The following is a 14,309-nucleotide window of genomic DNA, read 5'->3' on the forward strand; positions in this document are numbered from 1 at the left end:
TACTTATTACTGATTACCCCATCTAAAACAAATGAGACGTGTGATATGCTATCTTTGACCCTCCATCCCATTCTCCAGGTTGTTCTCGTATCGAAACGTGATATCCGTCTTAACCCCAATCCTCCCATTGGGCATAACCAACACCTCCTCACTACTGTTGTCCTCCAATCCATTCTTAATGTTCGTTTCAAATGTACTCTTTGGTGCACCAGTACCAGGATTGCTACCACCTTGAAGCTCAAGAGGCATCTGTTTGAAGCCTGACAGCTTGCGACTGCTGGACATGCCAGAGCTGCCGAGGAGACGGGGCGCGTATTTCTTGGCGATGGCTTTATACGAGGGGATCGAGGCGGCGAGGATGCCGATGTTGGTCTCGATTACGGACCAGTACATGGCATCGGAGATGACCCAGGTTTGATCTGAGGAGCTGAGCATCTTGGGGATGTAGGTGATTCGGATGATGGATGAGACGCAGGCACTGTTCAGGTTAGCGTGAGAAAGATTGATAGGGATATGTAAGACTTACAAGAGTCCGAGACCCAAGATGATGGCCAAGCTGATCTTCTGCCGTCGGGGGACACGAAGCCTCGACACCAACGGAATAGGCAGCGTGTACGTAAGAATGTCCGTAAAGATATTGACAGCCGCATTCGCCAAGTAGAAAGCATTGATGTCAACGCACTTCTTATCCTCCGGCAAGATCGTGATATCGTACGCGGCCGGCACTGGAGAACATTGGAAGATGCAAGCCAGGACATTTGCGCCAGCCTGGCATCCAACAACGCCCATCATCACGAACGCCGTCTTGCGCAACATCTTATCTCCGAGGCGAGTGTAAAGCGCGAGTACCGAGATCTTGATGAAGCCAAGGCAGGCATTGTAGAAGATGGATGAAAGCCAAACGATTTGGAGGTAGGCGATAAAGTTGTCGGTGCCGCGTTTGATCACGTCCTCGTAGTGGCCACCGAGGCCATGTTGGACGGCTAGGGAGGTTAGCAGATGCCAGTCGACGGGAAGCAGCATACTTACAAGCTATGGTACAGCCGATGAAGCACCACGATAAGATCTAGAATCTGTCAATATCTACATATGCAGTCGTCAACGGATAAGACGTACGGCTCCAACGCAAATCAAGTCTGCAACAGTTAGCAAAGCCCCAGTAAATGGATCAAAGTACTCACAATCATCAGCCCCAAGCGACCTAACAATAAACGTCCTCGCCCACAATCTCAACACAATAGCACAGAAACTAATGACAGCAAAACAAATAGCGACCGAATTAACCGTCGAGCCCTGAGATTCAGTCATGGTTGCAAAGACAAACGAAAAAAAAGGTTGTACGAGTCCGAAAACCTCAGCTGATGCAGAATGTTCGGCGGGTTAAATGGAAGAATCCATCGAATCTCAACTGAGACAAGCAGATGGCCTTTCATTACAGCTGATTGATTGACTCCTTGGTGTTATGCCAATCGTTAACCATTCTGTAACAAAAGCACAGACGTACAAGTCTCGCCTCGCCAAGCGGCCGAAGATCTTACTGCTAGCCCTGACATACCAGGTGAGAGAGGAGTTTGTTCAGGGGAAATTCATATATCAGATTTCATTATTCGCCTTGGAACCAACAACGCCCCCCATTGTAAGTGGAGATACGTGGAGTGATTGACGCTTGGGTAGAAGTGATTGGATGCCAGGATACTCGGATAGATGGTCCGTGAGTTTGTCTGTGCGAGGATCATGACGCCGGCGGACCTCGGCTTCTCATTTCCGGAGCATTGTCCCCGCCTACCTGGTGTTGTTTCCTCATTTTGGGTTTTTTTGGTTGTAAATTTGTGAGGCTAGAGACAACGGCCCGGTGGGAGCTAAGTGTTAGTCTACCGGTTCTCTTCAGCCTGTCTCACGCTAATTATCGCCTCATCCTACTGACTTCCTGATTTCGTATTTCATACCGTGGATCATTTGGTAGAATCCACTTAGTTCATGACCTGTTTCCTCATAATCTGTCATCTTTTCTCAACTGTGGATCCAAGCAAACAAGGAACTTCAACCAACATGTTCCCCACAATGAGACAAACATCATGTCATCCGAGAGTCTGCATGAATTTCTCATCAGGGGGAAAGGAAGCAGAAGGATCATCAAACTTCTCCCTTACCCAGAATCTCGGGATCACTGTCGTGGTATCACCGTTTTATTGCCCAACCTGTTCATATGCCAATCTTGAGTAACCGCTGAAGTGGAGAGGGGTTAATATCTGAGCCGCGTATGGCGATCTTGTTAGCAGATCTTGGCGAATGTGGGTAAAGAGCCAGGATCAGAAATTTTACCACGACCGGGAACGCTTACCCTGCCGAATGGTAAGCCCAGCTTTAACAAGGGTTGTTCAGCATTCTCAGGTAAGTCGTCGTTTGATAGGCAAGCACACGCAAACAATTCTTGGATCTTCAGCGGGCTGCTCAACTGAGATGTGAACCGTTACATTAAGAAATCCACTCTACTACATGTTGCATATGTAGCATGGAAAAGCAATCACGGGCCATTGGACATCCTTGGTTAATGATCGTCAAGTTGCGCAACTCGGCTGTACAGGCTATGCAACAACATGGGGAACAAGCCTGGTCGATCCCTCGTACATTATCGGGTTCGGCCCCCTTTCATTGCTTATTTTCGCGTTCCCAACAATTGGTTCATTTTGTTTCCCGCAGACACAATGGCTGTGCTTAGCTTTGTGAACGCCGCCCTGCTGGGGGTTGGGTATATTGCTTTTTGCGCTTTGTGGCAGATTGCTCGCTATCGCTTTTTCCATCCGCTGCGGAAGTTTCCTGGGAATTTCTGGGGAAGTGTTACGAGGCTTTGGATCACGTATCATAATGTCAAGGCTGATGAGTGTGCGACGTTCCAAGAGCTTCACAGGAAGCATGGTAGGCTCAGCTTGTTGCAATTTTGAGTGAGGTACTGACAGCTCGCAGGACCTGTTATCAGAATTACGCCTACAATGTTGCTCGTCAGCGACGCGACGCAACTACCAAAGATTTACAACCGTCACGCAAACAAGTCAAAGCACTACATCACCGGAAGCTTTGGCAAAGATGAGTCCCTTTTCAACATGCAAGATTCCGTCATGCACGCAAAGTACAGAAAGATCGCAGCTCCTCTTTACAGCTTAACCAACATCAAAAAGATGGAGCCATTGATCGACTCGAACATTGAGAATTGGATGGCTCGTCTACAGAGAGAATTTGCTTCTACGAACAAACCCTTCGACTTTGCGCCTTGGGCTGTGTTCATGGCCTATGACATCATTTCAGAAGTGGGCTTTGGTGCCCCATTTGGCTTTGTCAAGGAGGGCAAGGATGTTGAAGGTCTAATCCAAGGCTTTCATGACGGTCTTACTCCTTTTGGTATCATGGCGAGGCTGCATCCGTTTACCAACTGGGTCAAGAGCACTTTCTTGGGCAAGTACATGGTGGCTAGCCCTGAGCAGGACTCTGGCATTGGAACATTGATGAGATTTCGCGACCGCTTAATTGATCAGAGGTTCAAGGATATTGAGAATGGTGCGACAGATGGACGTGTTGATTTGCTTCAAACGTAAGTTGGCTTGTTTCATATCTCACACTAAATGCTGACAGAGATCTACAGGTTCATCGAGGCCAAGGATGAGGATGGTAATCCCCTGGACATTAACTACATCAAGGCCGAGATTCTTCTCGTACTTCTCGCCGGCGCTGATACAACTGGAACAGCTTTCCAAGCCATGATGATCCATATTCTCACCAACCCCTCCGTCTACAAGAAACTGATGACTGAGCTTGATGAGGCTACTGTGGCTGGAAAGCTCTCCGAGATGCCGCAGTACGACGAAGTCGTTGAGCACTGCCCCTACTACATAGCTTGCGTCAAAGAAAGTATGCGTCTCAATCCCTCTGCACCAAACATCTTTCCCCGCATCGCTCCACCAGGCGGTCTCGAGATCTGCGGTCAATTCGTACCCGAGGGCACAGAAGTGACTTGCAACCCGTGGCTGGTGCACCGCGATCCCAACATCTACGGTGATGACGCCGAAGTCTTCAAGCCTGAGCGTTGGCTAGATGAGGACAAAGCCAAGGTTTACAACAAGTATAGCATGGGGTTTGGCTATGGCGCTAGAGTGTGTCTAGGCCAAGATGTCGCGCGTATGGAGCTTTACAAAGGACCGTTGCAGTTCTTGAAGAGTTTCAAGGTGGACTGGGTTGATGAGAAGAACAGGGGAACATATGTTGTTAAGGGTGGCGTGAGTTACTTTGAGAACATGAACATCACAATTCAGAGACGAGAAGTTGTGGCATAAATTACATAACTGCTAAGAATAGAATCTCACTGAACTCTCAACCTTCACATACCACCAGAACGTGCAATTTGATATATCTAGCCTTACCCCCATGACCAGAGAAGACTTCGGGGTCCGCCATCCAGCAAGCACACTCCTTTGTGTGAACAAAGTAACCACTCATTCTTGAGAATCTTGCTTGACGAAAACCTTCAATTATTGCCGCTAGAAGGTTTTATGATACTTCTGAAGAAGGAATAAAACAAACATTTAGGACTTGGAGCTCTTGTCATCACTTGTCTGACTTAGCAATGACTGGTGCAATATTGAGGTGACCATTGTCGCAGTTGTCAAGAACGTCAAGTCCTCTTCAAGATCCCTCTTTTCCACAAAGGCATATACGACATAGCCGCTAAAACCCGCTTCTTTAACGTAGAAATACCTGTTCTCTTGTTTCTCCTCTTTTCCAAAAATGGCTCTCAGGTTCAAGATGAGATCATCGCGAAGTCTAGGAGGGCCTACAAAGCCGGGGTTTCAGTTCAGCTCTCCTCAACAAACGGCACTAAGACATTTATATAAACGCCGGCATAGTGGCTTCAATAACTTTACTCTCAAATGGCCTGATTTCTCCTTTGGGGCCAGCTGAAATATAATTCAATGTAACAATTGGTTAAAAAGGTTCTGTTAACTTTGCCTTAATTGTGGCTGGCTGACATGAGTACTAGCCTCTAAATGCTTTTTAAAGTTTTAAGTTAAATTATTATCACAAATTGAGATTTCTAAGTATAGGCCTAGATTTATACTTATCTCTTACTAGCAGTTATATTTTCAACCCTATAACATATTAAAGACAGTTTGAACTTTGGTGCTGGCCCTTATAATCCCGTGAATGCTAAATGCTAAAAGTCGTAGAATTTACATAAACAATTTCTTTATACACAAGGAATTTCTCTGACCTTATTGTAGCTACTACGCATTGAAGCATTGACGCCAGCCTCAGAGTGTAAGGAGAGCCTTGAAGAAGCCTGTAGTCAGCATGTGTTATGATATACATAAAAATGCCAGCTGCTACTACTTCTTACAGTACTGATGTTATAAAGTTTCTAAATACATGTTCAGCCCGCCACTTTCAAGATAGCAGCAATAGTCTAATGCATGTTTTGGTCGAGAACATGTGCCAGGCCAATTCTCAAGCGCCACCGGCAAGGTAGTTCCGTAGCAGCTAAGTTTACGGCATAGGCCAGCTTTAGCAAACCATGCCCAGCGTATCTTTAGCGTGCTTGTTTATCAAGGTGTGTGTACCTTGGCTTCCGATTTTTTTTCTTTAAGAATAAGATAAATAACACAGCAGTTTCCACAGATCCTTGAAACTTGCCTTAAGATATTCATTATAGCATTAACACTTTCACATCAACAGTCGCCTTTAGTTATATTTGACTCCTGTTATCTGCAACGAAACTGATCCATAATGTCTTTATCCAAACTAAAGCCATCGCTCCATTCATATAGAGGGCTGTGGGATCCACATTCAAGCACGAGCGCAACCTTTTACGATAAGGGTGACGGCTCTGCTAGACTACATCTCTACAATGAACCGGACAAAAATCCACTTCTTTGGGACACCACAAAGGAGTTTACTGTCCCTTTCGCCATCCCATTCCAAGGCAACATCAGAATACAGGTCTGGGTGGCTTTGGAAGAAAGTGCGCCCGATGGTATGCAACTCTGGCTTACTAATGATAGTGACAAAGTCTATTATTGTAATGGTACTGTTTGGTCAAATGACAGGAAGCTGGCGGGATTCTCGGTTTGGATTGGAAAGCAATCTGAGAGGAGTCAGACCCCGTGGTGCTTCAATGAGTCTCTCTCTTGGACAGTATTCAGTCATCAGGATATGTCAGACGAAGAGCCAGTATCGGGCTCTGCGGCGATCGAAGCCTACGGGATTTATGAGTCGCAGCCACAATTCTTCTTAGATGAGGGTATTCCAATCGACCTTCTGAGGCTCTTTATTCCAACTACACTCAGTTTCCCGCATACAATCAATTCCCTGAATACTGAGCAAGATTGGATCAATTGGGTTACCAATGTTTGCCATGGCAAGCAGGACCCTAAAGGAACTCCTGGACAGCTTCGTCCCGACTCAACCCAGCATTGGCTTCGTTACAATGTTTGGGATGGAGCATACTCTTTCATTGACGAGAATGGTGGACCATTCTCGCTCATGGGCTGGCTGAACTCATACAAGATACATCAACAGGATCCTACAAAGTCCCTGAGACTTGTCAACTGCTTTGATCAGGCTGCAATCGTGGAAACTGTTCTCGGTCTCGGTCTCTCGTACAATCGTCTACATTGGGAGATTGTAGGCAAGTTCGGATATATTGACGAAGACCTTACCGGCTGGGGTAGCACCAACAGCCCATTCTTCGAGGGAGACACTCAAAACAAACGATTTAGTAATGTCGCGGATCCCATGCGAACACCTTTCCGGTCTCATGTCTTCATCACTATATCACCTACCGAAACCTATATCCAAAGCGAATCGATGGTAGTGGACGCCTGTGCAGGACCTGTTGCGGGTGACTTGACTTACACCCAATACTTAACTACCAAAGCCCTTCAGAACGGGATTGAATTATTGGTGGAGGGTCATACACCACCTAAGGAGCCCTGGATGGGAGTTCAGAGTACAAATGGTACATCTGACGGTTGGACTCTCAACTATAAACTCGAATCCTTACACCCAGATACACTTGTTCATATGCCTACGGTGCTCTCCGAGCTCAGCGCAGGATTCGCTCCTACTCCGATAGTTGCAGCAAACTTCAATGCTCAAACGATTATCAATACTGTTCTCCAGCCCATTCTATCAAACACTGGTACTGGCATTGTTTTGAAACCTCAGTCAGACGTCTTGACCATTGTCAATGATTCGACCATTGTCTCAGGTGCTTCCACTACGAGGCTCAGCGTTGCAGGCAAAGTAGTGGGCGCCGGCCCTACCTTCATTTCTTTTCAAATCTCAGCTTTCTCTGGTGTCGATAGTGCTGTGAACGGATTGCAACAGCGATTGAACGCTTTCACCCTGCCTGCGAAATGGGTACAGGAGAATAAGATTAACATCAAGACGCAAATGACTCAGACTTCCGACGGAATTATGGACGAACGCGCTAAGATATTTGGGACCTATCACCTTAATTTGTTCCTCTACAAAAATCTAGTGGTGCAGATCGCTGGGAATTCTACTTCTACTTCAGATGCTTTACCTAAGTGGACTAAGGACTTGTGGAACGAGTTGCTGAATTATTAGAGGATATTTATATAACTATAAGAATAAGCTATTTTCTACATAAGTATCATTGAATAAGAGAAGCCTGCGCCTCTTTCTTCCCAACTTAATCTTTTAAGGACTTTGCTGGCTGAAGAGAAAGATAACATGAAGATGGAAGTGTGAGCTGACTCTAACTAAGAGAGACATATTGACTGTGAAAGCAAAGGGAGTCCTGGAAGTCATTAACATGGTCGAGTGGCCATTCAGAGGCGTATGAAGCTCGAGCTCTCTGAGTCAAGAGCCCAGGTATAATATGTCCTATCATTTAGAGATTACTGATTCGCGATACTCAATCAACATAATCCAGTAAAATTACAGCCAACTCAGTAAATCCAATGCAAGTGGCCGTGCTGAAACTGTATGGCCAGACGCGATCAGGGTCATCTTGTCAGAATATAATACGGCCTCCTTCCCTCCCTTTCTCCCTCCTTATAGTCACTGAGCATTCAAGAATCTTACTTCCACGATTAACACCCAGAGTCATCGAAATGAAGTGCACACACGTTCAAATTCCGCGTAACATTACCATGGAATCAATCAATAAAGACCACAAAAGGGTCTTCCGTGCCGCCTCATCTCAGAAACGGGTGACTTTTACTTGGGTCTAATAGATATTTATGGCTATCTGCCCAATGGTCGTTGGTCCTAGTCTACGGAGACGACAAAGGACAATCAGATCGTGTACGACCCCAAAGCAGAACTGGAAGATCTTGTGGCGGGGCTGCACAAGAGTGGTTTCATTGAGAAGAAGGCAGTGGAGGAAACGGCTACGGCTACCACTAGCTAGCTTCAGTGTGAAGAGGGGATATAAAGAGCAAAGCGATTCTAAGCGAAGGGCAATATGGTATGTTTTCTGTTCCCGCTGACCACCGCCGCGATACTCAGGGCTCCTTACTCTACTTTCTCGAATATTAGCATCGATAAGAAAGAACCTTTTCGGAGATGTTTCCCGTGTACGTACGAATCCTTCAATTGTAAAATTATATTTGACTCGGTAACGGAACCAAATCTATATCCCCTACGACGCCTGAGCGGTAAATGAAAAAGAGGAGCCCTCGCATGGAGCGCGGGTATTGTTGTCATATCCGCGTTCGACAACAGCGGGCATGAGCCTCGCCAAAGAACGATTCGACCAATTTATCGACATAACATAATGTGAGAGGAATTACCCACTAACACGGATCTTGCAATCGAATACCTCGTGATTCTTACCTCATTTAACTCTATACTATCTGACGTCTACTTTAGCTCTTGGTAGCCTTAATCCTATATCGATAGAAGACCCAGATCCCAGAAAGGCCGACTCTGTGAAATACCGTCAGTAAGGACTCATGGAAACCAATGAAAATATGTTTGTACAAAAAGTATACGTACAAGGGTAGCGAACATGCCAACAATTTGGGAGCCTTTCCCATGAACAGTAGTCCAGCCTCTGTCTGTTCCGTAAGGGTAGTCGGGCGTTTGAACAGTTCGGTCGAGATTGGTTCGAAGCTAATGACATTAACAGTGTCTTTCCTAGAATAGGCTGTACGGACCTTGAGCCCAACTATATGTGATCCACTCGTCTGTACGTCAATACGAGACAATCTCTCACCCGAAGCGCCATCAATGGGGAAGGATGCTGTGCTATCATGAGAGTCTGGAGTGAAGTTCCTACGACCGGGGTAGTTCTCGTCGAACGGGCCAACATAACCAAGTTGGCAGTCATGTGAACTCTCTGTGTAGCGGAACTCGATCCCCGTCACATGACAAATGTCGAAGACCCATACGACAATTTCCGACAGTTGGGACAGATATTGACCATCTGGTCCGCCGAAAGAAACGGTGGTTACTGGAAGATTGTATTTGGCTCGTGGCTCATCACCTCTGCTTCCATTAAATAGTAACCCTTCTCTGGGTACTTCTGCATACCACAAACAGTTGTTCAGCCAGGTCTCCTGATCGGGTAATTTGTCGCGACTAAGTGAAACAAGCTTCAGAGCCTAGTAAATATTATTAGTACGTGTCAGGCGTCCCCGCTTGTGTTATGGTGAAGTTTACATCGAACTCAGCTTTGACTGCAGAAAGTCCTTGGGTTCCTTTTAATCGCCACCTTGGGAGACCAGCTGATTCGCCTGCCCAGCCAGTGAGTGTTCCATCACTGCAAACAGCGGCAATTCCCTTGACACCGCATAAATCCATGGCGAGTTCCCATCCCTGGATAGGCTTATCAAGAGGAAGTAACAGATGGTACATAGTTTCCTCGTGCTGGTATCCCAAAGCATGAGATCTTCCATCGTTATCAACCAGACGTAAGCCTGAGATGAAGCTTCCGCCCTCTGTATGAACAAATGATACGGACATTTGCCGGAGTTTCACAGGCTCTGGGAAGTATAGCGCTCGAGCCCTCAAAACTCGAGAGCCGTAGTGGAAGCTTTTTCCTGGGTCGGCAACGGCGCGTGAAGCTGTATGCCATAGCACTTCATTTTCAGAGATATTTTGACCCAGGCCACCGGGCAAGGTTTCAAAACACGTGCTCAAAGGAGATCCTTGGCAGGAAACGTAGACCATTTGAGTAAGGGTGGCTTGAAGACGCTTAGCAAGACCCCAGACCCGGCGGCGGTTGACAAGACAGGGGACCTCGCGTGCCCATATGTTCAGCGAATGATACAAGGCCATCCATGATTCAGGAGGCCTGTCATGAACTTCAGGCAAATAATCGAACTCGTGACCAGGTTGGAAGCGTGATGCCCAGAAGCTTTCGGCTAACTCCAAGGTTGCAAAGACAGGAGATGCAAGCCGTACGGAGCGAACATCTGATGTCGGTAGAAGTATAACAATTGCTTGAAGAAGTTCCGGGACTAAGCGAGAGAATGCGTCGCTTTTGAGACATTGCACCGTTGGTTCGAAGCGACTCATGAAGACGTCTGTTTGTAGGTGTACAGCGCCCTCAATGGCTTTGACAAGGCTGGGGATGTAGTATGGATCCGATCGCATCGCTGGAGGTACAGATGTCCAGGAACAGAAACAACTGGTTCGTACAGGCATATCGTACATTTGTTCAATCTTGGAAGCACCCCCGTAATCATGGCCCCAATCTATCAGGCTATTCGCGTCAGTCGGCATAGAAAGACAAACTGCAAAAAGGTTGTCAAGATTTGGTGTGTAATTCTTTGTGAATATGGACCAGCACGATTCATGGAAGCCATAGCCCCAGGCCTCATCAGCTGCCTCGGGATCAATGAAAATTGTTGGATCGCTCGGCGTCAAGCCAACGTCGATGGTAGGTCCTGACCCAGAGCGGCTATCGTGGCGAGAATGGAAATTCTCTGGGACAATCACCGAAGGGATATCATCGTATTCTCCGCATCGTCCAACGCCAGAGACAGCCGTGCGCTTCCAGCTTGTGCCCTCAATCCAAACTGTGCGTGTCAGGTTTGTGCAGTTCGCGACTCGGTCAAGATCAGGCTACTCACCCGCCCGAACATTCTCAATCCAGGCCTCGTTAAGGCTCCTGGTGAAGGGTATTCCGCAAATGATGCAGTATTTCATTGTTAGGTAATGACTACAATCGGTATTGTTGGGTTTTGCGAATGGCTAGAAGCCTGTGCAACGGCAATAGAAAGTGGGGGACAGCCGCCCGTTATCCGCCCAGCCGCCCACCTAAGCGCTCATTTAATTAAGTTTTCAATTTGCCATCTGACCCGATCCCGAGATTCCTTAACATACATAGACGCTCACTATGACGCAAGAATGGTCGTATTCCTTTTGAGCAAATAACCAAGACGGCTTTTCTAGCAATCTTTCTAAGCAAAATCTACTTTCATTCATACTCATCTAAAGTATTTCTCAAGTATATCTTATCTTACTGCAATGGCTGGCGGACGCCCACCCTACGTTCCAGCGCAGGAGGATGTTAAGGATACGGTATGGCTCAAATGACATTTTAACCGGCCGGTGGAGCATGAACTCTAACTCTGTTTTCAGTACATGGATCCGCAGTATATCCCGTGCGGTGACTACACTGTAGCGCAAATCAATCCAGGCTCCCTTGAATCCAACGTCTGTGAAGCATGGACACTCATCCTGAAAGATGTCTTCAGCATCTATCAAGGCTTCATGGTCAACCATGACGCCGACGTCCAAGGCCAAAAGATCGATATGGAGGTTTGCCACTTGAAGAATCATCGAAGGCTTAACTTTCTTGCTCTTGTCCTTAAGCGATATTCATCCTCGAATTCGGATCAAGCAATGGCGGATGCCGAAACTCAGTTGAAAGGGCACCTGGAATCTCTGGGTCACACACAGGAGGGTAGGCTATGGAGTGCGCTGTGTATTGGCAAGGGTGTTCGAATTTACCGATGCAGCAAGGAAAGCGGCAAGGCTGAACTCTTTGCACTTCACGATGGCGTGCTGCGGATTGACCGTCAACCCCAGACAGTCAAACAGTGGCTGCAGCATATCAGGTCAATCGTCATGTCATAGGGTACCGATATATGTTCTTTGTTGGCCTTTTCCATTGCTGTTTGTTCGGTCTAGTGTATTGAATCTCGGGTTCCATATCTAGTCATTCTTTTTGTTTGTAAATTTAGTTATAACTTATAAGCTGTTTGCACTGATTTAATTCCCAGACGCATTCACTCAGATGCTGATTTGATGGCTTGTCCAGGTGAGAATGCCATGCTTACGGCTTGCCACTCAGCAGCATATCACATAGAGGAAAGAGTCGAGATAATGAATAGATAGTTGCCGATTACCTAGGGTGATCAATTTGGACCAACATTTCACAAGTCTCACTGTATAATTGGTACACTTTGTGGAACAAGTGCGTGGCAGAAACAAGTCTTCAAAAGAAGACTGAATGAATCATATTAATAACATGCTAGAGCGACCTTGAAGGCTGTGATAAACAATTAACTAAGCTCGAAAGTAGCAACGCTGTCGTAAGTCATAAAGCCGTTAAGCGATACTTCAACTCCAAGAATATATCAAGCAGTATATGCGCTGTCAATGTCCTTCAAGATGGATGTGCAATGTGGTCATGTATCCACAGAAAATATGGAGTTGCGTTTTATATCACCTCGAAAGGTGGTTGTAACCTCAGCAGAATGCGACAATAAAGACTGAGAAGATGCTTCTGAAGACGCTGCCTGTGTAATGTCATACTGAGAGGATTCGTAGCAAAAGAGAAAAATAAGGCTTTGAAATCTCCAGGCCTAAATTCTGAACTTATTCTCGAGATGCCCTGGGACAAGACGCAGTGCTGGTAGCAGTATATCCAGACTCAGTATAAATACTGGCCATAAATAGGAACATACGGATAAGTAACCACTGGTACTAGTACAGGTGCAGCATAAGCCACTGGCAGACTCTGTGCATAGTAGGCAGCCGTAAATCCCTGCTGATACCCCGCAGTATGAGCAGCGATATACGGGTTGTACTGCATTGAAGAGACGCCAGCACTCGGAATGGAGTTCGACTGGCTACTCGGCTCGCTCGAGGGGAGGGGCTTTGGTACAGCACCCCTTTTATACCCCTTTGGCCGGTATTTAGCCAGACAAGCTGACCTCTCTGTCCTCCCTGGGTGATAGACCACATCAAACTCCCCGATCGCAGCAGAGTTGGTGATCATTCGTACTGGGCCAGGTGACCCAGACACGTAACCCTTGTTCAGACAGAAGGGGTATTCTTTCCAGGGACCCGACGACTGAAGAGCAAGCTCCTCTTTGTTGTGAAATCGCCGCGGGTATATGGACTGGCTTGATACTGGGCTAGCTGGAATTTGCATTGCCTGTTTCCTGACCTGGCTTGCCGGAATTTGTCGGTACCACTTGTCCAAGGTTAAGTCAGAGAGTGAATAGTAGGAGCAGTCCGACTCTGTCTCCCAACTATTTTGTGAAGATGGAGGGGATGGCAATCCTCCTTGGGTATTAAGCTGGTCCAATTGACTCAGCGCTTCAGAAGTAAGAGCAGACATTTTAAAATAGAGATATGTCGCTTAGAAAGATGTGAAGGTGGAGGTGGGATGAAAGTCGGAGATAAAGAGAGTGTGGAGATATAAATTGAGAAATGACAAGAGTCAAAGTCTGTTTGCTAATGCTGTGTCGAAATGTCGAGTAAATGTGGCCAAAGCCTGATGATGTAGAAATGAAGAGAAGTGTGTGCGCTACGCTGATATGTAGGCCAGAGTGTGACGACTTGCTGAAATTAGACAGTGAATGTGTGAGTGGCTGGCAGAAAGAGGCTGAATAAAGAGATAAGACAACGTTGTGGCACAAGCATAAGCTGAGAGCGGAAGACAGACACGTGAGAGCAGGCAACTGAAGAGTATGAAGAAGGGAAGTTCAGAATTGAGGATGAAGCGGACAAGAGGGGGTTTTATACATAGTATTGGTTAGAGTTTGAGAAGAGGGCAGAGCACCAAGCACTATACCCTACTGATTCTAGAAGATCGTGGAGACCAAACGAATCATCCATTTTGTCTGGCTAAATCGATCTTCGTGAACAAAGTGAGTCTGACATTGTAATAAGGTTGAGTTTAGGTTGGTGCCAGAGACCGTGAATGAACCCTATCTTCCCAACCTGAATGAAAGGTGGATATGTCAAAAGTCAAATTTACCGTTATCAAGTATGCTGGTTTTGACAAGTCTAGCGTAGAACCGCAACAAGGGGCTCAGGAAGGATGAAAAGCC

The 14,309-nt window shown here is 46.5% G+C and overlaps 5 protein-coding genes across 5 annotated transcripts; 3 read left to right on the forward strand and 2 right to left on the reverse strand.

Annotated features, from left to right (window-relative positions):
- Nucleotides 1-48: 48 nt before the first annotated feature.
- On the reverse strand, nucleotides 49-1,308 carry FSUBG_7360 (uncharacterized protein; the record flags this gene model as incomplete). Its single annotated transcript, XM_036685658.1, has 5 exons — nucleotides 49-478; nucleotides 527-983; nucleotides 1,030-1,066; nucleotides 1,117-1,136; nucleotides 1,182-1,308. The coding sequence occupies 5 exons, from the start codon at nucleotides 1,306-1,308 to the stop codon at nucleotides 49-51; spliced, it is 1,071 nt and encodes a 356-aa protein (XP_036537090.1).
- A 1,397-nt stretch (nucleotides 1,309-2,705) lies between these two features.
- FSUBG_7361 (cytochrome P450 monooxygenase oxidoreductase) lies at nucleotides 2,706-4,325 on the forward strand (the record flags this gene model as incomplete). The annotated part of the gene is made up of 3 exons (XM_036685659.1): nucleotides 2,706-2,916; nucleotides 2,965-3,586; nucleotides 3,638-4,325. 3 exons carry the CDS (start codon nucleotides 2,706-2,708, stop codon nucleotides 4,323-4,325), a joined length of 1,521 nt encoding a protein of 506 aa, XP_036537091.1.
- Nucleotides 4,326-5,772: 1,447 nt separating this feature from the next.
- FSUBG_7362 (uncharacterized protein) lies at nucleotides 5,773-7,617 on the forward strand (the record flags this gene model as incomplete). Its single annotated transcript, XM_036685660.1, has 1 exon — nucleotides 5,773-7,617. The coding sequence occupies one exon, from the start codon at nucleotides 5,773-5,775 to the stop codon at nucleotides 7,615-7,617; it is 1,845 nt and encodes a 614-aa protein (XP_036537092.1).
- A 1,287-nt stretch (nucleotides 7,618-8,904) lies between these two features.
- FSUBG_7363 (uncharacterized protein) lies at nucleotides 8,905-11,169 on the reverse strand (the record flags this gene model as incomplete). The annotated part of the gene is made up of 5 exons (XM_036685661.1): nucleotides 8,905-8,943; nucleotides 9,013-9,129; nucleotides 9,174-9,620; nucleotides 9,679-11,039; nucleotides 11,094-11,169. 5 exons carry the CDS (start codon nucleotides 11,167-11,169, stop codon nucleotides 8,905-8,907), a joined length of 2,040 nt encoding a protein of 679 aa, XP_036537093.1.
- Nucleotides 11,170-11,490: 321 nt separating this feature from the next.
- Nucleotides 11,491-12,102, forward strand: FSUBG_7364 (uncharacterized protein; the record flags this gene model as incomplete). Its single annotated transcript, XM_036685662.1, has 2 exons — nucleotides 11,491-11,544; nucleotides 11,605-12,102. The coding sequence occupies 2 exons, from the start codon at nucleotides 11,491-11,493 to the stop codon at nucleotides 12,100-12,102; spliced, it is 552 nt and encodes a 183-aa protein (XP_036537094.1).
- Between the last annotated feature and the right edge of the window lie 2,207 nt (nucleotides 12,103-14,309).

This window comes from Fusarium subglutinans, assembly GCF_013396075.1.
Source record: "Fusarium subglutinans strain NRRL 66333 chromosome Unknown NRRL66333_c0000093, whole genome shotgun sequence".
Lineage (NCBI taxonomy): Eukaryota > Fungi > Ascomycota > Sordariomycetes > Hypocreales > Nectriaceae > Fusarium > Fusarium subglutinans.